Source organism: Nuphar pumila, chromosome 10 (genome assembly GCF_984573655.1).
Source record: "Nuphar pumila chromosome 10, dmNupPumi1.hap1.1, whole genome shotgun sequence".
Lineage (NCBI taxonomy): Eukaryota > Viridiplantae > Streptophyta > Magnoliopsida > Nymphaeales > Nymphaeaceae > Nuphar > Nuphar pumila.
In genome coordinates this window covers 9,969,272-9,996,727 of record NC_143258.1, presented here as the reverse complement: position 1 = coordinate 9,996,727, position 27,456 = coordinate 9,969,272, and the positions used below count along the sequence as shown (strand labels likewise).

The window sequence follows — 27,456 nt, the reverse complement described above, 5'->3', positions numbered from 1 at the left end:
AGGAGAGAGCTAATTTTTCTCTCCTTTCTTTCTCTCTCCCTCTCTCCCAACCGTGGGATTCACTCTCTCCCTTTGTGCTTTTGTGTAGAGGTGGGTACCCATTGAAACTCCCCTCTACACTCTAAGCAAAGGGGAGTCGTTGTCTTCCTCCGTTTGAAAAGAACTCCATACGGTTTATATGTGAGAAACTTTCATGGCTTCCACCTTGTGAAAACCATATTTCCTTAGCATGAAGTCCATTCTCCCATGGTGTGCTATGCCATGCATGGGAGCTGGACGAATTAGAGATGGCTGAAGTATATTTCTATTTCCCACATTGCTCACTTGATGCACATACATGTTCACACACCATGCATCTTGCTTTGCTCATCTTCCCCCTTGCATAAATGCATGGCTGCTATAGATATATTTTTGCTCTCTTGCCATTACGAGGAACCCTTTCTATGTTGGTCGTGGACTGAACCTATGAGGTTCGATCACCCCCTTTGTTCAGACCATAGGCTAGTACCTACAACAGAGGAACCACCCTCATAAGGGTCGGTCTGCTGTGAGTCGGTGGCCATTTTGGTGTCCCAGGGCAACCCCGGGTTCATCGTTTCCATGGTTGCAACCCCGGGTCTGCCACCTCTGAAACATAGGCGTCCATAGTTGTTGCACCCTTGGGCATGGACTGCAGCCCAAATGCCCAAATCTTTTTGGGTCGACCTTGGCTGAGCGACTATAGCCTTGACTCAGGCCAGACTGCATTATGACAAAGCAAATCCCCCACGGTAACCCTTTTCCTCTTTTTCTTGGTGACGTGATCGCAGCTGGTGCACCCAACCCATTGGGTGTCGGCATTAGCCGAAGGCTGTAGCCTTGACTCAGGTTGAACCTTTCATTTGCCTTATGCTCTTTTGCTTTTCAAAATATTCCTGCTTCATCAGTTGTCTTTCTTTCTCTTCATCCTCCTTCTTCTTCTTTAATTGCCTTTCCCTCTCCTCCTCCTCTTATTCTTTTTTTTGCCTTTCCCTTTCCTTCTTATTCTTTTTTTGCCTTTCATTATCCTCCTCCTTTTTTCTTTGCCTTTCTCTCTCCTCCACCTTCTTCCTTTGTTTGCTTTTCATTTTCCTCATTCTTCTTCTTTTGTTTTTCCTTCTCTTCGTCATCTTTCTTCTTCTTCATCATCTTTAGTTCTTCCTCATTCTTCCTTTGGTCTTCAGCCTTAATATCTGATTGATAATCCTCCACATAATACAATTCTAACGTTCTGTCCCTGTCTTTATCATTCCCAATCTTCATTATATTTTGGTACCTTTTATAACGCTCATATAGATAGGACTAACGAATAACTTCTTTAATATTCATCCCATAGAACGAAGGGGGATTTCTTGTCTAAGGAGATTTAGACATTGCTAACTTGCATAACACATAAATTTAACTGCATCATTATATGTTATAACCGCCTCCCCAAGTATATAATAATACAAATTATCTCATTCATTATACAATCACCAATATTATAAATCATCGCAATATTTGACTTTATAAGTAAACATCATTATAAGATTTAGCAAACTTAATTACAAATCGAGGTAACTTCATAAATACACATTGCTAGTGCTTTAAATGTATAAATCGTTGTTGCTTCAAACTTACAAGTCGTTGTATAAATCACAACCTTCATAAGTACATATCGTTGTAACGTTTGACTTTATACATATATATTATTGTACGATTGATCAAACTTAAGTACAAATCGCGGTAGTTTCATTAAATCATTATTGTTTCAAATGTATAAATCGTTGTTGCATCGAACGTACAAATCATTGTAGAAATATAGCCTTCATAAGTACACGTCGTTGAAATGTTTGGCCTTCTTAAGAACAAATCGTGCTAATTGTTTTTCGACGCCAAGAAGGTGGATATGTACAAATCGATTTGTTTCAGTATGAAAATAGGTGTTATTTAGTATGAATAGTAAAACTAGTTGTAAGATTTAGCATTCATATTAACAAATCAATTTGTTTACATAACAAAACCTTAGTAATCCGACAATGAAGGAGAAACACCAAGAAGGTAGACACAGCCGATGGTGGCAAAGATGCTGCCACTGCGCAGACAACGACAAAGGATGCTCCGACGGTAGTAGACGACGAAAAAGGGTGCTCTGACGTCAACAAACGGCGATAAAGGTTGCTCCGACGATAGCAGAAGATGATACAACTACTAGTCCGATGACAGGAGACGACAACAAAGTTTGCATCGTCAAAAGAGCTCCTGTTATAGTAGATGGTGCATAAATTTACTGCTTAGGGCGAAAATGAAATGTTTGGACTATAAAGGGTTAACATCATTCTCGAACCGATGTTTTACTTTTCTAGATGGAGGATCTCGAACCGTCGTTTTCTCTTTTTTTTAATGAAGGACATTTTTGTCATCTTCTCAAACTATCGCTTCATGGCAAGAATGACGGAAAATGGTACTTATGTCTTTGCAATCACACTGAATTACGATGCTAAGTGATGCAGATACACACGGGGATACGAGCCCCATGAGCTTATATATGTGGTGCTCATTGGGACCCTCAAATACGCACTGTGGCTAATAGCTGTCTTCCAGAGAAACATATAACCTACTTCGCTCACCCAGTGCTATGTTTTTTACGTGGCTGTTGCTCATGGGAAAGGTCAATACTTAGGAAAGATTACAGAAAATCAAACACCACCTTGGGAATGGATGTCGTTTAAGCACTGTATAATACTATTTTTTTTAATAAATTTTTTCTCATTATTCCTCAAAAAAACAAATGTAAAAATGGGGGTTCTATGCAACCCCAACACATGACAAAGAGATAACAAGTGGTGGTCAGAGAGAGAGAGAGAGAGTACTTGCTGCAGGCTGAGCAGTGGTGGTAAAGAGATAAGACGGCTTGACCGAAGAGGAGTTGCATGAAGAACAGCAGGATGAGTGCGAAGAGAAGTGACCGCAAGCCCCCACAAAAATCCCTTGCTCAGCGTGTTCGTTTCACCATCATGAGGAAGGGCTCTTTTTTCATATGAAATAGAGCTATTTCATATGAAAATGGCGTGAAACAAACACTCCCAACAAATATGGTAAAAGGAGTCATCAGATTCCAAATCATGTGATTTTGAATAAATTCTCAAGTGATTTATTTTCACTTTTGAGAAAAACCAAACATACTACCCTTACTACCCTAAAGAGCTAGAAATTCCGATTCGATAGGCCTAATCACGATTATGAAGCCTGACGAATTGTCCGAGTAGCAGGTGAAGTGTCTAGAGCAACGAGAGAGAGAGAGAGAGAGAGAGAGAGAGAGATAGACGATGGATGCGGAGAAGACGTCGGCAGAGGATTCGCTCCCGAAGCCCTCTGCGGAAAGCCCTCCTCCTCCTCCTCTTCCTTCTGTCGGGGAGTCGGCCTCCGGGGAAGCGAAGGAGGGAGAAGGGAAGGCTTCGGAAAAGGAAGGCGCGACCAAGAATGGCAGGAGTTCGTCTCCTTCTTCTGCTCCGTCTGTTCCTGCTGCCGCCTCTGAGCTACAGAAGAAGTTCCGCCGCGCGGAGCGGTTCGGGTTGCCGGTACAGCTCTCCGAAGAGGAGAGGCGAAGCTCGCGTACACAGAGGTATTGGCTGTTACTGATACTACCACGTTCCTTTCTCTTTCCATCCATTTCTTTTCCCTTCTTTTCGTGGGGTTTTGGTGTTTCTGATTTAAGGTTTATGTCTGGTTCTTCTCTTCTCCGATTTGGCATTTGGGTCTTTGGACTCTTTCTGCTCATGAGCTTTAATTTTAGGGATTTCCTATTTGAGTTTTTTTCCTTTTTTTATTAATCGACATGTTTTCATTATTTGATCGGGTTTGTTGGTGTGAATGTTTATCTAGTAGTTTTTTGCGATTGCGACATTTCTATGGATGATGTGAATAGTTCATTTATGAAGAACTTCGGGATTTTGGTGGTATTGAGTCCCGTTTTTTGTCAATATTTTTTCTTTTTAGTTGTCAAAATTTCTTTTATGTGAGGTAGATGTCTTTGCAATGTGGGTGAGATTGGATAGGTTTGGTTGTTTTATGCGAAGTTGGACGTAATTGAGATGGTTGTTGATTGATCATGAGTGATAAGGCTATTTCGAGTCATATTTCTGCATTTCTTTTATGCATTTTCTAAATAACGGGGTTATCGATCAATCCTCTTTAGGGCATGTTTGGTTGCAAATCCAGAAAATCAATTTTCTGGTTTCATATTTATACAGATTTTTAGAAACTTGATCTTTTTAGTTCTGAAAAATTATAGTGTTTGGATGTACTTCAAAATATGGAAGAATTATCCAGCTTCCAGTTTTTGCTCGTTTGGTTGGTTTTTGTACTTCTTGACATTTGCTTGTGACTGCCAATAAATTGTATGCCATGACATGCCACTCAAAGGGCATCTCCTGGCTGTAATATAGAAGAATCCTAGAATCATACCTCACAATATTGTAGCGCTTGAGCCATATTGAATCTTTTTGTTTGAACCGGGTATAATCAGGTAGTTGTGAATTTAAACATAAAGAAAAGAAATAAACAACAACAAAACCAGTAGTCAAAATGAATATAAAAAAAAATTATATATTAGCTTGTGAGATGCAATTGGCACCTCTTTCAGGATTTTCACCAAACAGGTAATAGACAACTGCCCATTCTGCAAATAATTTTTTGTAGCATTCAAAGAAATGACCTCCGTTAAATTCAGGTTATCCATTTTCCTCTCCCCTCTGGCTTGCATCTTTCAAAGAGTGCCAGCTCCAGCTTCAATCTCCTTGAGCCTACTCTTCATTTCATCCAACTACAATAAAACCCCATTTTTTTGCATTCTAAACCGTTGCAAACTGAGATGGAGATGAATAATCCTAAAACTAACTTTGAAAGAGGAAGGATCAAAGCTCATAGACCAGATTTATCTCGGCATTCTCTGGCACATTACTGATGTCGTAGACATCATTTTCTGGCTGCCGTCCATTGTCCGGCGAGATTTCCGGTTTCCCTATAGATAGATAGATAGATAGATTGATAGAGAGAGGTGGTATATCGGTGTGTGGAGGCAGGACCAGGGTATAGGCACAGTTGCACAGTGGATCATGCCAGCATTTTAAGATAATTTTTTTCTGGAAATTTTCCAGTTTCCACAAATCCAGGTAGCAGTTGGATTTTCTTTTTTCAGGGTTTTAAACAAACCTGATTTTTCTTTATCCTGTTTTGCTAGCCAAACACCAAGAAATAAAATTTCTATGTTTTGAGTTTTGTAATATCCCTTTTATCGGGATAACTGGGTCTAACCAAACAGGCCCTTATGGTAATGCAATATGTAGGGCTATGATACCGGGACATGCCATTTCACCCTCTGTACCCGTGTCAACACGGGGGTGGGTACCTGAACACGCCATCTCAGTTCTTACGTGAATTAATTTATTAGTTATGTTAAATTAATTTATGAATTTGATTCTTTGAACTTATTTTGTATTTATGTGATATTTACTATAGCCTGTTAATGTTATTAGTTATGTTAAATTAATTTATGGATTTTATTCTTTGAATTTATTTTGTATTTATGTGATATTATATATATAGCCGTGTCCCCGTACCCACATTTTTTGGAATTGTCATGTCGTACCCTCTGTACCCGTACCCAGGTGACATAGATGTAGGGCAAGGTGATAAAAAAAAATCTCAAACTAGATCAGGTATTTTGTTGGTTTATTTTGTGGTTGCTCTTTTTTCATACATTTTCTTGATGCCTTGATCTAAGAGAAACATATCTCAAGTTTTTATTGTGTTTTAACTTTCTCTTGCACCTTCAGACTTTGTTTAATCTAACTGAGATGTAAAATAACTTGTAACGGGCATGATTTGTTGTTAAAGGAATGTTTTATATGTCAAAATAAGACTTATACCTCCTTTGGATGCTTTTCTCTCTCTCTCTCTCACACACACACACACAGGCACTCACACAAACACATTTTACATTTTGATGGTTAAGTATTATGTTGACATTTGGGCATCTTTAGGCCGACTACAATGAGTTCAATTCCACATGTTTGACACTTATTCTGATAAAGGTAATAGTTGTGTTGTGAAAAAAAAGTTAGTAAAAGCTTATTATCCTACAATTTACTTTTAATGATCCTTGTCAATATGAGATCGATAAAGCTGGTCTGTTCTCTCTATTATTTAATATAGTAATGGCAAGAAGGCAAGAACTCAGTACATGAGAAATGCTTTCAAGTTGCAAAGCTTCCTGAATATGACGATCACATATTTTTCCTCTTGAAATGCAGAGGGATATGAGGATGACCATTTCAATCATTGCACACAAAATGGAAACCAGAGCTTAATGCCAAGCTACAGCGGAGCTTTGAGAGCTTAGCAAAGGCCCATTTAGAACACAACCAATAAAGCTACCATTTGTTTTGGCCTCATCTAAGCTGGTCGGGATATTAGGAAGGCCCTAACCAGAACATGTTCGGTAGTTACAATGGTCAGGCGTTAACTATAGACCATTGTGACCAAGACACAGTGAGGTATGACAAGATGGTTCCCACCTTACTTGAAGGCCTCTGTATGGCCAAAATGCCCTAGAATACAAGAACATTCTATCCTACACGGTACAACACAATAATTTCAATATAGCCTTACCCCTGCACTCCAAGTATGCCATAGCTTGTTACTTGTTAATGAATGATGGATGGTTAAAAGTCATAAATAGTTTGTCCTATATTACAGTAATTCACAGTAGAAATAATTAACGTATTAGACACGTCACCATGGGTTTCATGATTTCTACTGCAATTTGATTATGTTTCCTGTGTTGTTTGACACTTTTCATTGGCCAGGTTTGGTGCTTCGTCTTTGAATAAATTGGGAGAGACAACAAAGTCAGATGAGGATAAGAAGGCAGCTAGAGAAAAGAGGTGCACATTTGCATTTGCTAACAAGTTGTGGTGATTTCAAGTAAATTATTGAAAAGTTAACTGACAATTTGTATTCTATCCACCCAGATCATTGGTAACCTATATGCTTTAAAGCCAAACTGTTTATTTTGTTTTTCAGATTTGGAATTCCTGCAAATGCTGGAATGGATGAGGAGGCGAAAAAGAAAGCTAGGCTAGCTAGATTTGCACCTGTTGCCAAGGTAGATGCTTTAGAGGAAGAGAAGAGAAAAGCCAGAGCCATCAGGTTTGCACTTCTTCAAGCAGTCCTTTTCTTTGATGATGATTGTGCATCTATGCTGGTTATGTAGGTGATATATATATATATATATATATATATATATATATATATATATATATATATATATATATATATGTGTGTGTGTGTGTGTGTGTGTGTGTGTGTGTGTGTGTGTGTGGTGCACGTGTATACAGTATCAATGATGCAAAATTCATAGGTGCAACCGTGCAAGTTATTTCAACTCAATCTGATACTGTAGATGTGATCCACATGTTTTGTTTAGTGGGGATTGGATGCTCGGATCACTGGATTGCAATATTTGAACTGTTTTTTCTGACTATAAAAAATCCACAACTGTGAATTTTTTGACTCAGTTTTTCTTTTTTTGGGTCACAAAAACATGATCCGAGGGCTGATCCTTATCTATTTGACCATGTTAAACACATTTGCAATCTCAGATTGAGTCGGAACAACTCAAACCTATGAGTTTCGACAGTGACCTAAAGAAAAACAAGGGCAGAATAATCCCCATTCTCTCTCTCTCTCTCTCTATATATATATATATATATATATATATATATATATATATATATATATAGAGAGAGAGAGAGAGAGAGAGAGAGAGAGAGAGAGAGAGAGAGAGAGAGAGAGAGAGAGAGAGAGAGAGTATTCGGATGGTGTGCTCCAAGTTTTGGTGTATGATCAATATTATGCAACTGTTTAGTTATACATTGCCGGTCCCAAGCCCGGATAAAGGAGGAGGGTTGCGGTAGGCCTGTGACAGCCAGCATAAAAACTTAGTCATACCCTATGAATATGAACCAATATGAGAATTTCGTTGGGGCGTTCCCTACTGAGCGACGCGCTGTACTCTATAGGCCCGGAGGCAGTGATAAATGGGCAAGGGTTGCTAGGTCGTCGCCCGGAAGCGACGCGTCACACCGGCGCCCGGGTGTGGTGTCAAATAGGCAAGGGTTCCCTCACTTTGTTGGACGGGTGGGGGTAAAGAAGTTAGTCCAAGACCATAAAATTAGGTTAGCCACTTGGAACATAGGGTCTTTAACTGGTAAGTTAGTAGAGTTAGTAGATGTTATGTGTAGGAGAAAGATTGATATTTTATGTCTACAAGAGACCAAATGGGTAGGCGAGAAAGCAAAAGTGATAGAACCTTGAGGATATAAGATTTGGTATACAGGAATAAATAGGAATAGGAATGGAGTAGGGATTGTTATGAGTCGCGAGTTTATAGATAATGTAGTTGAGGTCCGTAGGAAGGGTGATAGGATTTTACTTATTAAATTAGTATTAGGTACGGATATTATTAATATTATTAGTGTTTATGCACCTCAAGTAGGTTTAGATGATTCCACTAATCGTCAATTTTGGGAAGATTTAGATGGAGTAGTAGAAGAGATATCTTATGGAGAAAGACTTTTCATCGGCGGTGACCTTAATGGGCATGTAGGCATTAGTAGAGATGGATTTGAGAGTATCCATGGAGGGTATGGTATAGGAGAAAGAAACGATAGTGGAGAAAGGATTTTAGATTTTTGTTTGTCCTATGATATGATCTTAGCAAACACTTGGTTTAGGAAGAGGGAGTCTCACCTAGTAACATTTAAAAGTGGAGTTAATACGAGTCAGATAGATTTTTTCCTACTTAGAAAGAGAGATAGGGGTTGTTGCATCGATTGTAAGGTTATACCGGGAGAAAGTGTAGCTACACAACATAGAGTCTTAATTTTAGATCTTAGAATTAGACAATGCCGCAAAAGGGATAGACATAGGATAGATCCTAGAATTAAGTGGTGGGCACTGAAAGGAGCTAAACAAGGAATGTTTGTAGAGCGGGTAGTTAAGGAAGTTGATTGGTGTCTCGAGGAGGATTCAGAATCTATGTGGAATAAGATAGCGGGTGGCATGAGAAAGGTGGCTAAGGAGGTATTGGATGAGTCTAAAGGCGGTGCACCGCTAGGTAAGGATACATCGTGGTGGAACGAGGATGTCAAATTAGCTATTAAGATTAAAAGAGTGTTATAGAAATCTAAGTAAAAGTCGTGATAATGAGAATTTGGAGAAGTATATGATAACAAAGAAGGAAGCTAAAAGAGTAGTTCGGAACGCGAGGGATAAGGTATATAAGGAGGCTTATGACAAGTTAGATACCAAAGAGGGTGAGAAGGATATTTATAGGAATGCAAAAATGAGAGATAGGAAATCGAGGGATCTGAGTATGGTTAGATGTATCAAAGATGAAACGCAAAGGGTTTTAGTCAAAGATGAGGAGATTAAGGAGAGATGAAAAGATTATTTTGATAAGCTATTTAATGAGAGTCATGCTCAGGATCTTGGAGACTTTTCCATTCCTTTTCATGAGATGAATCGTGACTTCATGCGCAAGACTCAAAAGAAAGAAATTGCAGAGGCTTTGAAGAAAATGAAATCAAGAAGGGCAGTTGGCCCAGATGGTATACCTATCGAGGCTTGGAAATGCTTGGGAGAGAAAGGTTTAGAATGGTTGACAAATCTTTTTAACAAGATTTGGCGGACAAATAAGATGCCTAATGAGTGGAGGAAGAGTACTTTGGTGCCTCTATATAAGAATAAGGGTGATATACAAGATTGCACAAACTATCGTGGTATAAAACTCATGAGTCATACTATGAAACTTTGGGAGAGGGTGATTGAGTCTAGGTTGAGGAAGGTTGTCATGATATCGAAGAATCATTTTGGTTTTATGCCTGGAAGATCTACTATGGAAGCTATACATCATCTTAGACAACTTATTGAGAGAAATAGAGAGATGAACAAAGATTTGCATATGGTTTTTATTGATTTGGAGAAGGCTTATGATAGAGTACCTAGGGATGTTCTCTGGTGGACAATGATGAAGAAAGGTGTTTCTCTCAAGTACATTAGTATAATTAAAGATATGTACGAAGGAGTAGTAACCAATGTCCGCACTTGTGGAGGGGTGACAACCAATTTTCCTATAACGGTTGGGTTACATCAAGGATCTGCTTTAAGCCCTTTCCTATTTGCTATAGTGATGGATGAACTTACGAGATCAATTCAAGAAAATGTGCCGTGGTGTATGTTGTTTGCTGATGATATTGTTTTGATTGATGAGTCTAGAGCTGGGGTTAATGCTAAGTTAGAATTATGGAGACAAACATTGGAAGCAAGAGGTTTTAAGTTGAGTAAGAGTAAGACAGAATACATGGAATGTCGATTTAGTAAGCAACGAAATAGAGATGGGAGTGTAGTGAAGCTTGGTGAGCAAGAAATACCGGTGGATGATTCTTTCAAATATTTGGGATCTATCATTCAAAAGTATGGAGAAATTGATGGAGATGTAAATCATAGGATAAAGGTTGGGTGGATGAAATGGAAGAGTGCAACTGGAGTGTTGTGCGATCGTAGAATGCCATTGCGGTTGAAGGGAAAGTTTTATAGGATGACTATTAGGCCCGCTTTACTATATGGTACGGAATGTTGGGCTGCCAAGAGACATCACATTCAAAAAATGAGTGTAGCTGAGATGCGTATGCTGAGATGGATGTGTGAAAATACAATAAAAGATAAGATTCGGAACGAGGAGATACGTAAGAAGGTAGGCGTTGCACCCATTGAAAATAAGATGAGAGAGAATCGTTTACGGTGGTTTGGACATATTCGACGAAGGCCTAATGATGCTCCAGTTAGAAGGATGGAGAAATGGGAAAATATATTAGTTAAAAGAGGTCGGGGTAGACCTAGGAAGACATGGATGGAGGTGATAGGAAAAGATATGAATGCTTTGAACCTCACCGAGGACATGGCATTGGATAAAAATGAATGGAGGAGAAGGATTCATGTGGAAGACCCAGAATGATTTTCTTTGTTGGTTCATATCGCCGACCCCAATTGTTTTGGGATGAAGGCGTAGTTGTTGTTGTTTGTTGTTGCAACATGTTACACTGAATTACACACTTTATATATAGTTATCATATGTTTGTCACTAAATTTAACTATTTATTGTAATATTTTTGCTTTTCTTGATATTTTATTTTTTTGGTCTCGCCTAGGCCGACGAGTCTCACTTAGGCTTGTTAAGATGGATATACTTTCCTATATATATAAGTATATACGTATGTACATATATAAATATATATAATATATATCCTTATATATATTATATATAATATGTATGTATATATTTATATATATAATTTTTATATTTGTTTATATATATAGTGATATATATATTCTATATTTAGTCAACCTTGGTTGACTAGGATTAGGCCTTAGTCAACCAAGGTCGACTATGTCTAGTCATTAGACTAACTTCCAAAGGCTAGAAGGCTCTCTTCTTCACTCCTTTAATCCCTATCTTCTCTCTTCTTTTGCCTATATATTTGGTTGGATGTGTGCTTTGTAAACAGAGAGAGTGATGTGTAGTTTTAGGGTTATGCGTGATTTGAGTGTATTGTAGTGAGAATTCTTTATAATTTTATATTTTTTTCTATTATTTGAATTTCATCCTTAATTAAATTGTTTATTTTTAAGTCTTGTGTTCTATGAGTATTTCGATTATGAACGTGTGTTTAACTACATTGTATTCTTGGTCCTTGGGAGCCATTGCGGAATGCATTGGGATGCTTGCCATTTCGTGACATGGTTTTAGAGCGAGGCATCGGGGTCTTGGAAAGAATTCATATTAAATGAATGTAATGGATTCAAGGATTTCACATTCCGGTATGTATCTTTGGCTTCTTGATTTTCATACGTATGGTAAGTATATTTTTTAAAAAGGAGTTATGTTAAACATAAATATTTTTTATGTAGAAATTGTGTTTTGATATATTAAATATATCTTAGATTATGAATGTGTAGTGAAAAACTCTATTTTGCAAAAATATATAAGCTCTTGCACACTTATTTCATTGAATAAAATTATATATTTTTTATTGTGCGACTTATTATGTGTATCCTTTTTGTGGGATTTGTGAGTGGGTTCCTTGGAGAACACTTTTGTTGTTATCTACTTAAGTCGAAATTGGTGGACTCTTGGTTCGTGATTGAAGACTCTTTTGAATTGCTTCTTAAAATATTATGTGTTTTGCAAAATACTAAAATTCATATTTGAATGTCTCTTAACGTATGTATGGACTACCTTTAGAATTTTTAATATATGTAAACATGAATTTTTTGTTAGATTTAGGTTTTCTAAGGTTCTTGCAGAGAGAAAGAAGACAAGAGAAAGGTTTGGGCTGAAGTTTCATGATTCCCAATATAGAAAGATCGTGCCTCATTATGACTATTTATATTCATTTTACACTAAAGTACATCTTTACTAAAACATAACACAAAATACAAGACCAATAAAGGGTATTTTAGGAACACAAAATATATTAAAATACAATAGAGAACTAGGAGACATGAACTGTAATGTCGTGAATAGTGATGTGAGTGATATGCATTTGGATCAAGATTCAGATCGGACCACCTCAAACCTCACGCTCTAATAGCCTCCCTCAAGTTGTACATGGTTAGCAATCATGGACAACTTGCTTCTTAAACCTGTTCTTTGTGAGGCTTTTAGTGAACAAGCCACTTGGTCTTCAGTCCAGATATAGCTTGTCTCAATCTTCTGATCTTCCACTTTTTGACGAATAAAATGTTGATTAATTTCGATATGTTTTGTCTTTCCATGTTAAATGGGATTTACTGAAATCTTGATAGCTCCCTGATTATTACACAACAAGAGTGACTTGCGATGACTTCTCCCAAATCATACATGTGTCTAATCCATGTCATCTGAGTTGTAACTGTAGCCATGGAATGATATTCAACCTTTGTAATGGACCTCACAACAACCTTTTATTTCTTACTACTCCATGAGACCAAATTTCTTCTAAGGAAACGACATTATCAAGAAACAAACCTTCTCTCATCAGGATCTCCTGCCTGGTCAACATCTGAATAAGCCGTAACCATTAACATATATTTATGTGGTGCCCTATTTCTGTAGAGCAAGCCATCTCCAATAGTGCTCTTTAAATATCTCAAAATTCTTTTCACACCCTCCATATGTGATGTTCTGGGCTGATACATGAATTGTGACACCTGAACTGTGTTGGGTCATGAAACAATTCTCCATCATTTGCGCCCAATCTCTGATGAATGGGAACTGGTGTTGCAGCAGGTTTACAATCTTTCATGCCCGTTTTATTTAGGAAATCCATCATGTATTTGCGATGAGTTAAAATAAGGGAACCAACTTGCTGATCTACCTCTATCCCAAGAAAATACAGTATCTGACCAAGATCTTTCATCTTAAATTTTTTGTGCAAGAACCTCTTCACTTCAATATGTTCACTACAACAATAACAATTATGTCATCAACACAAATTAGTAACACAATGATAAAATTGTTACCTTTGTAAATAAAAAGTGAATGATCTAATGGGGACCAAGTAAAACCATAGCATTGAATTGCAACCGAAAAACTCTCAAACCAAGATCTTGAAGCTTGCTTCGGTTCATAAATAACTCTTTTTAACCTGCAAACATGAGTTTTTGGATCCTTTTCACTATACCCTGGTGGTTGCTCCATATAAACTTCCTCCTTAAGATGCCCATGTAAGAACATATTCTTTACATCCATTAGCTAGAGAAAGGATAATCCGTATAATGCCTATTTTGACAACATGACTGAAGGTCTCATCATAATCATTTGCATACTTCTGAGTGAATCTTTTTGCTACTAGGCGAGCTTTATATCTCTCGATAGTTTCATCTGGTTTATATTTTATTTTATACACCCATTTCAAACCAACTATATTTTTATTAGGCGGTCTTTTCACTATCTCTCATGTTTGACATTCATGCAAGGCCTGCATTTCTTTATTCATAGCTTCTATTCACCTATTTGATTGCACTGCATGCTGAAATGTTTTGGATTCTTGCTGCTGTCCGATTCGAGTAAGAAAACACTGAAAATCTATGTTGGAATTTTTATAACTCACGCATCTTTCAATCAGATGTCTCACCTTGCTTGATCTTCTTATTGATTGAATTTGTCTCTTTTGATCTGACGATTGTTGCTGTTCTTGCTGAATCGACTGGCTTTGATTACGCCTTGTACAAACACATCCCTCTTTGAATCTTCCTGATGTGCTTTTTATATTGCTTGAATTGGTTTTGGTTTCTGTGTCACAATCCAATTCGGCTGGTGGATCTTCTAAGACATCTTGGCTTTGATCAGGAAAAAGATCCGACTACTGTATCCTATCATTCATGGCGGAAAATAGGCTATTATCCAGTCAAGGCTGATATACTTCAATATTATTCTTGTCCTGCAAAACATAATGACTGCACTGATCGTTAAAAAAGTTGCACCCATCAAACAACATTTCTAGATATTTTAATTCTGCCTGACTTGGAATCATAGCACCTGTAACCTTTGTAATCATCAATATATCTAACAAAACGACAAACATGAGCTTTATCTTGAAATTTGTTTCTAAGCTGGCTTCCCACATGAACATAACACACATCCAAATGCCTTTAACTCATTATAATTTGGGTGCTTTCCGTATAACATAAAATAGGGAGAATTGTTCTGCAAAAGTTTCATCGGCAATTTGTTTATGACATATACAATTGTATGAAATGCCTTGGTCCATAACTTTATGGGAACTTTACTCTCATGAATCATGTCCACTCTCTACAATATGACGATGCTTTCTTTCAGCAATGCCTTTGTTGAGGTGTCTGCGAGCATGAAACTCTTCAACTAATTCCATTATTATGTAAAAATTCAACAAATTCCTTTGATGAATATTCACTACCATCATCATAGAGTATTCACCACCACCATCACAGTGGAGATTTAGAATATTTGATGAAAATTAAGTACAAACATAGGGCCAAAAGGTTTTAAACACACCAAAAACATCAGACTTATGCTGTAAGAAAAATATTCAAGAGTAACAAGAATAGTCATCAATAAATGATACATAATATTTGCTACCAAAAGAGGAAGTGAAGATGGTCTCCAAACATCAGAATGTATAATATCAAAAGGTCTCGAAGCTCTTTTATTATATGAATTAAATGACAAAACATGACTCTTACAAACTTGACAACTAGAACATAGACTATCACAAGACTCTTCACCCAAGACAGATTTGGGTAACAATTTATTTGAAACTAGTCTTTCAAGAAAAACTCCACAAGAATGACTTAACCTACTATGCCAAATATTTGACTGACTGGACTCTAAAATACTGAAAACACATGCAGAGGACTCAGGCTTTGAGTGACTATCCAATGTAGCTCGAGCAGTCAAGGGATCTTCTTTGGAGACGTACATGTTGCCACATCTTTCTCCCTTAGTGAACATCTTCCTCGTTTGAAGATCCTTAACATACGTAAAAGATGGAGTAAATTCAACATACAAATTGGTATCATCAATAAGCTTAGAAACAAAGACTACATTCTTTTTGATATTAGGGAAACACAATACATCAGACAACTGGACAAAATGTGATTTAGACAAAGGAAGGACAATATCTCCGGAGTGTGTAATGGGGTGGCATCTACCATATCCAGTAACAATGTTATTTTTACCAGAATAATGAATCCGTTTGGAGAATTTACCTGCGTCACCTGTGACATGGCTGACAGCTCCTGAATCAACGTACCAGACACCCTAATCGTTTTGCTTGAAACTGAGTTCGAAAAGGGCAGCCAACAAAAGCTTCTTGTCAGGGCCAGTTTTTTCCTTGTTTTGCCCTTGATCCTTAGGTAAATATTTGCCTTTGGCTTCAGGATTGTACTTTGGATAATCTTTGAACTAACACTTTGCTTTTACATGTCCTTTCTTCTTGCAAATGTAGCATGTAGGAATGTTATTGTTAAATGCACATCTTTCTCCTGGAGGATGCTGGGAGTAGGAAGAATTCCTCGGTCTTCCTGATTGTAACCTTTGGCCTCTACCACGTCCACGACCAGAAAAGGATCCCGTAAACAAGACATTATGGAAATCTGCTTTAGTCTTTTCTGCACCTGACATCTCCTTCAATGACATCTCATAACTGAGGAGTTTGACTTTCAGGTCATCAAAAGTATAAATGGTCCCACTATACTATAAAGTAGTAAACAACACATGAAATTAATGCTAGCTGATCTGTAAAGCACTTGATCTTATTGAAATATTCCATAATAGACATGGATTCCTCCTTTAACATTTGAAATTCTATTTTCAAATAAATGATCTTGGCCTCTGAAATCTGTGAGTAGGTCTGCTGTAAATGTATTCCATAACGTTATCGCAGTGCAATCATATGAAATTCCCACCAATACCTCTAGAGATAGTGTCAAAGTGATGTAGATCACTAATGCTTGAACCTTCTTTATCTAGTTGACAAAATCTAGATTCCTAACAGTTATCGTTGCAGTTACAACCTCTTTGTCATCTTTATCTTCCTGCATAAGAAACTCAGATGAATCAACAACTGATCCATCGAGGTGATCAACTAGATCCTGACTCCTAATAAAAGGAATAATTTGTCTTTTTTCCATGTAAGGTAGTTGAATTTATTTAGTTTTTCAGAAATTAATTGGCCAAGAAAGTTAGCAGAGATGGATCCTGAAGAGGAACCTGAATCCATGATAGGTGAATAAAGAATCAATGCAAAAGGAACAAAACAAGGCAACAAATAATTAAAGAAGAAAATGAGATAATCAATAACCACCACCACCAACAACAACAACTACGCCTTCATCCCAAAACAATTGGGGTCGGCGATATGAACCAAAAAAGAAAATCATTCTGGGTCTTCCACATGAATCCTTCTCCTCCAAGCATTTCTATCTAATGCCATGTCCTCGGTGAGGTTCAAAGCATTCATATCCTTTCCTATCACCTCCATCCATGTCTTCGTAGGCCTACCCCGACCTCTTTTTTTTTTGCAGAAAGGAACATGAACAATAAATCAGAAATGTCGCTGTAAATAGAATATCTTAATGAAATCACACATCAAGGTCAACTTGGAATCCCTTTTTTTTGTTGAATGACGCAAAACAGGAATCGCTGACCATAGGTGATGTCAATCTGTTTTTCAGATCTGATAAATCTGGTTTGGCCAGAAAAATTGCGACCCAAAATACAAATGAGCCAAAATTTATAAAAGAGATTTCAAATCCAAGATCTTAGGGACAAAAGAAAGAGTCAAGAAATACACAAATCTGATTTGAAGGGAAAGAAATAACGAGAAAACAAAGATAAAGAGAGATTAGGGAGTCAAGAAATACGCAGATATGATTTAAGAATCAAGAACTAAGAGAAGATACATTCATTTGAGAGAAAATGAAAGACGAGAGGAAGAGAGAAAAGAATAAGAGACTCAATTGTCACCTAGAGAAAGAAAGATCAAATCTTGAAGGTCACCAAGATTTCCTAGCCCCACTTATGATCATGATTCTGATATCTTATTAGATTTAGGTTTTCTGAGGTTCCTGCAGAGAGAGAAAGAAGGCAAGAGAAAGGTTTGAGCCGAAGTCTCACGATTCCCAATATGGGAAGATCGTGCTTCATTATGACTATTTATACTAAAATACATCTTTACTAAAACACTCTTAGTAACACAAAATACAAAAAGACTAATAAAGGGTATTTTAGGAACACAATATATAATAAAATACAATAGGGAACTAGGAGACATGAACAATGACATGAACAATGACGTCGTGAACAATGATGTCAGTGATATGGATTTGGATCAAGATCCAGATTCGACCACCTCAAAACTCACACTCTAATACTTTCATCGTGATCTATTTCTAATAGTCTTTCTTTCACCATTTGAATATGTTATTTCATTTGAGCAATAAGTAATATTATTTTCAAATGACGTGTTGGATTAAGGCCTTCTTTAGTTATATGCCTTAAAAAGTCTTTATTGAATTGCATAAGCATGACTTGTTATCATATAATAAATGTGTTCATCTCAGTGGTTTATCTCTTGCGCTAAGTAACAGGGACTCGGCAAAGCAGGTGCCGCACCCGCGTCGACGCGATGCGACGCGGGTGCGGTCAACACACCTATGGTTATTTTCGTCCACATTTCGGACGTAAAAAAAACCGATGAAAAAGAGCGATTAGGGCAAATTTTTTTTTGCCCAAATCACTCCTCTCCTCTCTCGCGCAGCTCAGCTCGAGCCCTCTCCTCCCGCCGCCGCCTCCTAAGCTCCTCCTCTCCCTCGTCGCAGGTATGCCCCTCTCGCTCTCTGCTTGTGTCGGCAGGGGAGGTGCCGATCCCCCCCCCCCCCTTGATTTCGACAGGGGAGGTGTCGATCCCCTCTGCTCCCTATGAATTCGGCAGGGGAGGGGCCGAGCCCCCCCCCTCTCGCTCTCTTGTTGGGTCGGCAGGGGAAGGGCCGAGCCCCCCTTGCACCCATTGTTTTCGGCAAGGGGGCCGAGCCCCCCCCTCTCGCTCTCTTGTTGGGTTGGCAGGGGAGGGGCTGACCCCCCCTGCTCCCTTTGTTTTCGGTAGGGGAGGGGCCGAGCCCCCCCTCTCGCTCTCTTGTTGGGTCGGCAGGGGAGGGGCCGAGCTCCTCCCCCCTCTCACTCTCTTGTTGGGTCGCCAGGGGAGGGACTGAGCCCCCCTTGCTCCCTCTGTTTTCGGCAGGGGAGGGGCCAAGCCCCCCCTCTCGCTCTCTTGTTGGGTCTGCAGGGGAGGGGCCGAGCCCCCCCTCTCGCTCTCTTGTTGGGTCGGCAGGGGAGGGGCTGAGCCCCCCTTGCTCCCTCTGTTTTCGGCAGGAGAGAGACTCAGGAGAGGAGAGGAGAAGAGTGATTTTCAAAATAAGATCAGCATTGACATCTCGCTCACCAACATCTCAGTAATGTCGAGTTGGGTGGTTCAGAAATCGCATATATGAAGAAACCCCGCTGTTTCTTCACATGAAATTCACAGATTCTTACAAACAAACCGGCCCTTGTTGCTTCTCCCCCGATTTGCGCTTCCTCGCTATCGCTGTCGACTATCGGCTAGTTATCCAAGATGTTCTCTCTCTCAAGGTACTCTTTTTTCCTCTTCAAACATTGTTTTCTTCAATAAATTGGAACTCATCACTGCTGATTTGTTGCTTATGTGCATATACACGATTACCCAAATCACCATGTTAGCATTTTTGACACTTTTATCTTGATCACAATGTGAAGATTTTTTTTTCTTTTAGGCTCCCCTTGCTAGAACCAAGTGATCGTGTATATGGTTTTATAGTTTTCGAGATTGCTTTTAATATTTGTGTAAACCTTGTAAGCACCGGAAGGTAAGAAACAAAGCAAGTGAGATTTTATAGATACTCGCCAGAGTTATTTGGGGTAATTCCACTATTGGTTTGATGCTATTTTGTTTCCTATATTATTGTTTTTTGGGACTTGGATTTGATGGTGGTTGCAATTTGAAAGAGATATATAGATGTGGAAAAGAGCAATATGCGTAAAAATCCGGTATAATTCACGTCTCACTAAAAGAACATAGACCAGTAACCTGGTTCCATTACATCACAAGACATATTGCATTGTCTGTAACTTAGTAAGGAAGATTTCAGCTGCATGCATGATGAATGATATTATAACAATGTTAACTGTTAAAACTTCAAAATTATATATATATATATATATATATATATATATATATATATATATATATATATATATATATATATATATATATATATATATATATATATATTTTACATTTTTTGCCCCTACCGCACCCCCGCACCCGAGGTTTTTGGAAGTGCCGCATCCCCGCACCCACACCCGCACCCATGTGACTTAGCTCTTGCGTATTGATATTTTGCATAATGCTTATTGGAGAGTGTTACATTGTGAGAAAAATCTCTTGTATGATGTGACCATATATATGTGAATCTTTATGGCTTTTTGAGAGTGTTTTATCAATAGCATGTATATTGTTTTTATGTCTCTTGTTCCTCTTTGTGGGGATTGGGTATATAGCCCTTAGTTGGCTCTTTGTATCTTTCCTTGTAGTGACTTTATACTTGTGTGGTTATGCAATAGTCCAATGGTTAAAATTCAATAGTTAGAAGGCTCTTTTCTTCACTCATTTAATCCCTTTATTCTCTCTTTTTTTGCCTATATATATGGGTGGGTGTGTGCGTTTGTAACCAGAAAGAGTGATTAGTGGTTTTAGGATTGTGTGTTTGATTTGAGTGTATTGTAGTGAGGATTTTTGTAATTTTATATGTTTTTGTATTATTTATTTCATCCTTAATGAAATTGTTTATTTTTAAGTGTTATGTTTATGGGTATTTCTATTGTGAATGTGTGTTTAATTGCATTGTATTCTTGGTCCTTAGGACCCATTATGGAGTGCATTGGGATCTGTATCATTTCGTGACCATTTTTTAAGAGTTTTCTGCTTAGGCTCCGACTAGCACTTTTAACAACTAAGATATGCATATATACATATATATTTGTTTATTTGTTATAATTGTTTGTATGTACAAATGACTTAGCAAATCCTTATTTATTTATTTATTTTTGGTTAAGTAAATCTAATGAGTGGAGGAAGAGTACTTTGGTGCCTTTATATAAGAATAAGGGTGATATACAAGATTGCACAAACTATCGTGGTATAAAACTCATGAGTCATACTATGAAACTTTGGGAGAGGGTGATTGAGTCTAGGTTGAGGAAGGTTGTCATGATATCGGAGAATCAATTTGGTTTTATGCCTGGAAGATCAACTATGGAAGCTATACATCTCCTTAGACAACTTATTGAAAGATATAGAGAGAGGAACAAAGATTTGCATATGGTTTTTATTGATTTAGAGAAGGCATACGATAGAGTACCTAGGGACGTTCTCTGGTGGACAATGATGAAGAAAGGTGTTTCTCTCAAGTACATTAGTATAATTAAAGATATGTATGAAGGAGTAGTAACCAATGTCCGCACTTGTGGAGGGGTGACAACCAATTTTCCGATAACGGTTGGGTTACATCAAGGATCTGCTTTAAGCCCTTTCCTATTTGCGATAGTGATGGATGAGCTTACGAGATCAATTCAAGAAAATGTACCGTGGTGTATGTTGTTTGCTGATGATATTGTTTTGATTGATGAGTCTAGAGCTGGGGTTAATGCTAAGTTAGAATTATGGAGACAAGACATTGGAAGCTAGAGGTTTTAAGTTGAGTAAGAGTAAGACTGAATATATGGAATGTCGGTTTAGTAAGCAACGAAGTAGTGATGGGAGTGTAGTGAAGCTTGGTGAGCAAGAAATACCGGTGAATGATTATTTCAATTCAAATATTTGGGATCCATCATTCAAAAGTATGGAGAAATTGATGGAGATGTAAATCATAGGATAAAGGTTGGGTGGATGAAATGGAAAAGTGCAACTGGAGTGCTGTGCGATCGTAGAATGCCATTGCGGTTGAAGGGAAAGTTTTATAGGACGACTATTAGACCCGCTTTACTATATGGTACGGAATGTTGGGCTGCCAAGAGACATCATATTCAAAAAATGAGTGTAGCTGAGATGCAAATGCTTAGATGGATGTGTGGAAATACAATAAAAGATAAGATTCAGAACGAGGAGATACGTAAGAAGGTAGGTGTTGCACCCATTGAAAATAAGATGCGAGAGAATCGTTTACGGTGGTTTGGACATATTCGGCGAAGGCCTAATGATGCTCCAGTTAGAAGGTTGGAGAAATGGTAAAATATATTAGTTAAAAGAGGTCGAGGTAGGCCTAGGAAGACTTGGATGGAGATGATAGGAAAGGATATGAATGCTTTGAACCTCACCGAGGACATGGCATTGGATAGAAATGATTTGAGGAAAAGGATTCATGTGGAAGACCCAAAATGAATTTCTTTTTTGGTTCATATCGCTGACCCCAATTGTTTTGGGATGAAGGCGTAGTTGTTGTTGTTGTTGTTTGTAAGTAAATCTAACCCCATGGATGTAGTGGGGATCAACATTTGGATCGCCGGATTCCAACATTGGAGTAGGTTTTTTCTGGAGATTGAAAAATCAAAGACCGTAAATACGTCAAAATTTTCTAACTCAAAAGAAGCGCCGGTTCCCACTAAAACAAGCATGTTGAACACATCCTTAACATCAGATTCAGTCAAAATGACTCGCGTCATCAGATCCCAAGTAGATTGTACTACAAACAATTGTAGCATAGAGTACACAGTTGTTTGTGCATACCATAATCACAGATATCACTGATATTTTGAAAATATCATGATATTAAAGCTGTAAAATGGAAAAATGATATTAAAGGTAAAATATCATGATATTTTCAAAATATCATGATATTTTCAAAATATCAGAAGTTTATGTATATCACAATATTATTGCTATCGCAACCCAACTGCAGTTAATTTTTTTAAAACTGTTAGTGTAGGGGTATTTGGAGATTTAAAAAAAAAGGATACATATGTTATTGTTTTTTTAACATGGTATAAATTTTTTTACTTTTTTGTTTTAGGGTTACCTTTTAAGTCAAAGCAAAAGTAACATAAGGGGGACCTTGACCCCAGATAATTTCGACAACAGGGCTGCGATAATAGGGAAAAAAAGAAGAGAAAGAGGGAGGGAAGGAAGAAAAGAAGTAAGAAAATAAAGAAAGAAAGAAAGAGGAAGGGAAGAAAAGAAGCAAGGAAAAAAATAGGAAGGGAAGGAAGAAAAAAAGGAAGGAAAAATAGGGGACTTGGTGGCTGTCCTTTGACAGGGGAAGAAAGAAGGAAGAAAAAGAAGAAGGGAAGGAAGAAAAGAAAGAACGAAAGAAAGGGAAAGGAAAGGAAGAAAAAAAGGAAAGAAAGAAAAAAAGGAAAGAAGGAGGACTCGGTTGCTGCCCTGCGACAAGGGAAGAAAGAAGGAAGGAAGGAAGAGAAGGGAAGGAAGAAAAAAAGGAACAATTTTTTTATTTTTTCTTATTTTTCAATTTTTGTTTTATTTTTTAAATCCTGATATTTTTTCAAGATTTTCTTGAGATTTATTGGAAAACCTATAATATCTCGATATTATACTTGTCGAGATATAGCCGATACCAATATTTGTGACTTGGTGCATATTAGTTATCATGCACATGTCCTAAAAAATGGGGTATTTATAATTTATGAGTTGGACCTTTTTGTTATTCTATAAAGCATTCTTGACAATAAAGCACGGAACGTACTCTTTCCCTCACTCGTCATCCGATGACTTAACGTAACTACATCCCAACACTAGAATATCCACTGGAAGACAGTGTGTGGATCCTTTGGCATCATAGCATGTACTGGTTGGAAGAAATCTGCATCTAGTCTCTTGCCTGTTGGAAATGTAAATCTGTGCCAGAAACTAGACCTTACCCATGCAAAAATTAGAATCCCACATGAATACTTCTCTTCTGGCATTATAGTTTGTGGAAGTGGAAAATCTTCATACAACGTTAATCCCTACCAGAAATGAGTAATTACCTATTGGAAATCTGGATCTGTGCCAAAATCATCTCTCTGCAGTGGAAATCAGTATTCAATGTGAATTTTGCTAAAAATCAGACCTCTAACATCATACCTGACCAAAAATTAGACCTTACCCATGAAAAAATTAGAATCCCGCATGAATACTGCTCTTCTGTCATTATAGCTTGTGGAAAATCTGCATACAATGTTAGTACCTACCAGAAATCAGTCATTACCTATTGGAAATCTCGATCTGTGCCAAAATCAGCCCTGTGCAGTGGAAATCAGTATCCAATGTGAATTTTGCTAAAAATCAGACCTCTAACATCATACCTGGCCAAAAATTAGACCTTCGATTTGATGGGTTGATGACATACTCTTTCTCTCTCTGGAGATATGTGTTTCTGAGGGGTAGCTGCTGTCTGTTATGATACTGAATGGTTCGATTTCAGGCAAGTATTCATTCCGGATTCTGGCTTCCTATGGGTATTCCAGCAGAATATAGGTAGAGTAGGGCAGTGGGAGCAGGAAGGAGGAAAAGATTGGGGAAGAGATATTGTGGTTTTAAAAGGTATATTTATCATTATCATTAGAAATGAAGTAATATATTTTATAAAAAAATGAAAAACCCTGCTTATAACTTTACAAACATCATTCTTATGGGCATCTGTCCAAAAGCTTTTTGTGCATGATATTAATATGTACAAATGGTTATGCATTGTAACACTCCTTTTATATATATAATTATATATATAATATGTTAAATGAAATATGTTAAATGGGGTTTTCAAGTTTTTTTGTTTTATTTTTAAATTTTGACCATACAGATGTGGTTTACATGCTTTATTTTATAGGGATCAGCTCTTGGAGCATTTGATTTCACCACATGGATGGGTCTTTATAAGGTTTGAAAAATCAACGGCCCAAATGTAAATTTTTGAGTTTCCAATTATCATTTTATTTTATCAAAAAAATGATCCAGGTATTGGTTCCTAGTAAAATAACCATACCGAACACATCTATGGGGTCAGAATTGCAAAAAAAGCACTGGAAAAACTTAAAATCCCATTTAGCATGTTTTCATCACTCTCTCTCTCTCTCTCTATATATATATATATATATATATATATACTTGTGGGTTCCAAACCCCCTGATTGTAACCCATAGAGGGAGGTTGACCTTATGGTTGTATTCAGCACATAGTCACCTATATTGTTCAAGGTAATTTCTCAACAACAGATTTTCTTTGAGATATTTTCATAAAATAGTTTTCTTGGGAAAATCTTGAGAATTTTAAAAATTGAAAACACAAAAGATAATAAAATGTATAAAATAATATTTTTTTCTTTTAAAAATATCATGAAAATATCGTGATATTTTGATGATATTGTTGGATTATATGATTTTGCCGATATTATTGCGATAATTTCAAAATATTGCCGATTTCGGTGACACTTATATATATGTATGCATGTATTGTGTCCACATATTGTTTTCCTATTATCTGTGTGGGATTTAACTGTAATGAAGTGCCAAACGAGAGAGGCGAAATCTCCAAGAGTAAGCACGGAAGCACGCACATACACAAGAGGCCACTAATGGGCAAAATAAACCACAAAAAGTGGTCAAACACACAAAGAGGTAAAAAAACATATTTCACTCATAAAATGCTTCATAAGAAGCTTGAAGAATACATGGGGCCATGCCCCTTATTTATACACAGCAAGGGATTCAAGGAGGGGCTCCCATAGAGTCGTTGGAGCCCCTCCAACGGTCATATTTATGACTGTTGGAGGGGTCCAACGACTCTATGTGGACCCCTCTCAAACAATAAAAAAATAAAAACTAAAAAAGTAAAAAGGAAAAAGAATAAAAGGAGAAAGTAAAAGGTCTAGGATATACGTGAACAAGTGAAATGACAGAATTACCCCTATCGGGTATTACAAAATAAATATATATATATTTATATATGTAGATAGACACATAGACATATATATGATAATATATATGTGTATGTTTCATAATCTATCTATCTATATATATATATATATGTATATATATATATACATCATATTTTAACATTAACCACATGCTACCACCCTAATTAAGCATTTCTTGTTTGGAGCACTTAACGATAAGCTGTTGTTTTTTTTTGTTCATTTGTGAAAACGAAACTGCATATTTTTGCATAATTCAAATTTCTACCCGTTTTTATTTATAATTCCAAAACATACTTTTTTTTCTTATTTGTGTTTACATGCCTACATATTTTGCATAATTCAAGTGTGTACATGTATTTATTTATAAATAAAAAATGTACCTTTTTTTTCATGGTTAACATGCAAGTGTTTCACATACTAAATATTCTGAAACTACCATTTTACCCTTTGAATAAAGATCTGTGTGTATGCGTGCATGCATGCGTGTGCGTGCGTGAATGTGTGTGTGTGTGCGCGTGCATGTGTGCAAGCTCGTTCTATCACTCCTCCCTTTTTATCTGTCATGTTATATTGCATATTTGTGCATCTATCTCTATCCCTCCTCTTCCCTTTATATTGCACTTTTTGTATATGTTAGTTTTATATGTTCTTTTTTCTTTAGGGAAAAAAATTTGAACCATTTCTTTATTTGTGCATGCCATCTTTGTGCAATGGCCATGCTAGTCTTATATGTATCATATGTTTTGATTATCAGTCATGCTTTTTCATTGAAGCTATAATGGATATTGATCCCTTATTTTGTAGGAAAATTTAAGGTTTACCATTTGTTTTCATGGTTTTGGCTTGCTAAGGGTGCTTTCTCGATCCATGATTTTAATGGCTATTGTGGTGTGTAGGAGAGAACATGAAAATCCCCAACATGATGGTTAAAAGAACAATATAGTGCAAACTTGCTGGGCATAGAGAGAGAGAGAGAGAGAGAGAGAGAGAGAGAGAGAGAGAGAGAGAGAGGTGGGCAATTTCTTTTGGCGTATTAACACTAAATAGGGTTAAGTTAACAACTAATGAAATGTATGAACTTCGATACACACAAGAAAAGTCAGCTATGCATTTGACCCATGATAAAACACGGGTATGAAATTGAATTATTGAACATGTATTAAGGTATTTAAAAATGACCTTTCTCTTATTAGTTAAACATTATTATTGTTAAAAAGCCTAATTTATATTCATTTTTCAGGTTTGCAAAGCCTTCAACAAGTGGAACCTTGGAGCTGAATGGCCAAGTTAGGGATGCAAATGGACCAGATCTGGGATAGAGGTTTTCTGATTTTTGTCTGTTCCGACCCAATTCGAATCCAACTCTCCAATGTATTTAGCTATCCGAGATCTGATCCGTTTGCATCCTAGCACTAGAGCAAAGGCAAACTCCGCAGCTGGGTTTCTTTTAGCACATCCTTCTGTCATTGTAGTTGCACCAGTCTGAAACTTCCATTTCCATTCATAATGATGTACCTTTTGGTGGAATGGATCCTTTTAGGAAGCACTTTTTTATGTAGTATTAGTGTCAAACAGGTGATAATGAATGTTGGTCATTCGGATTTGATTTGTTAATTGATTATTTTGGAATATCTTATCTTACATGTAAGATCAATCTCAAAGCCTTGTTTTCTTTGAAGAATTAGAAGTTTCTCTTTGTGCATCCTCTGTAATGCATCTTGGAAGCGGTGCTTCTATTCTACTGTCACTGTCCAGCTGATTTTTTGTACAAAATAAGAAAAAAAAAGATGCTCTGTTCCATGTATAATATACCGGAAAACATGTATCTGGGCT

General features: G+C 37.2%; 1 protein-coding gene and 1 pseudogene across 2 annotated transcripts; one reads left to right on the top strand and one right to left on the bottom strand.

The window, feature by feature from the left end:
- Nucleotides 1–3,250: 3,250 nt before the first annotated feature.
- On the top strand, nucleotides 3,251–27,301 carry LOC149823466 (uncharacterized). 2 transcript variants are annotated; one of them, XM_090018853.1, is made up of 5 exons: nucleotides 3,251–3,622; nucleotides 6,867–6,944; nucleotides 7,084–7,209; nucleotides 11,870–11,940; nucleotides 26,864–27,301. In XM_090018853.1, the coding sequence occupies exons 1-4, from the start codon at nucleotides 3,327–3,329 to the stop codon at nucleotides 11,904–11,906; spliced, it is 537 nt and encodes a 178-aa protein (XP_089874979.1). In that variant the 5' UTR covers nucleotides 3,251–3,326; the 3' UTR covers nucleotides 11,907–11,940; nucleotides 26,864–27,301. The 2 variants fall into 2 exon arrangements, with proteins under 2 accessions (XP_089874979.1, XP_089874978.1); XM_090018852.1 differs by lacking the exon at nucleotides 11,870–11,940.
- Nucleotides 26,289–26,397, bottom strand: LOC149823467 (U6 spliceosomal RNA; annotated as a pseudogene).
- Nucleotides 27,302–27,456: the final 155 nt, after the last annotated feature.

Bases quoted from the DNA above. Each gene is read 5' to 3' on its own strand.
- LOC149823466 (XM_090018852.1), top strand. From the start codon at position 3,327: ATGGATGCGGAGAAGACGTCGGCAGAGGATTCGCTCCCGAAGCCCTCT. The intron at 3,623-6,866 runs GTATTGGCTGTT...TTCATTGGCCAG, and splicing joins CGAAGCTCGCGTACACAGAG to GTTTGGTGCTTCGTCTTTGA. The intron at 6,945-7,083 runs GTGCACATTTGC...TTTGTTTTTCAG, and splicing joins AAGGCAGCTAGAGAAAAGAG to ATTTGGAATTCCTGCAAATG.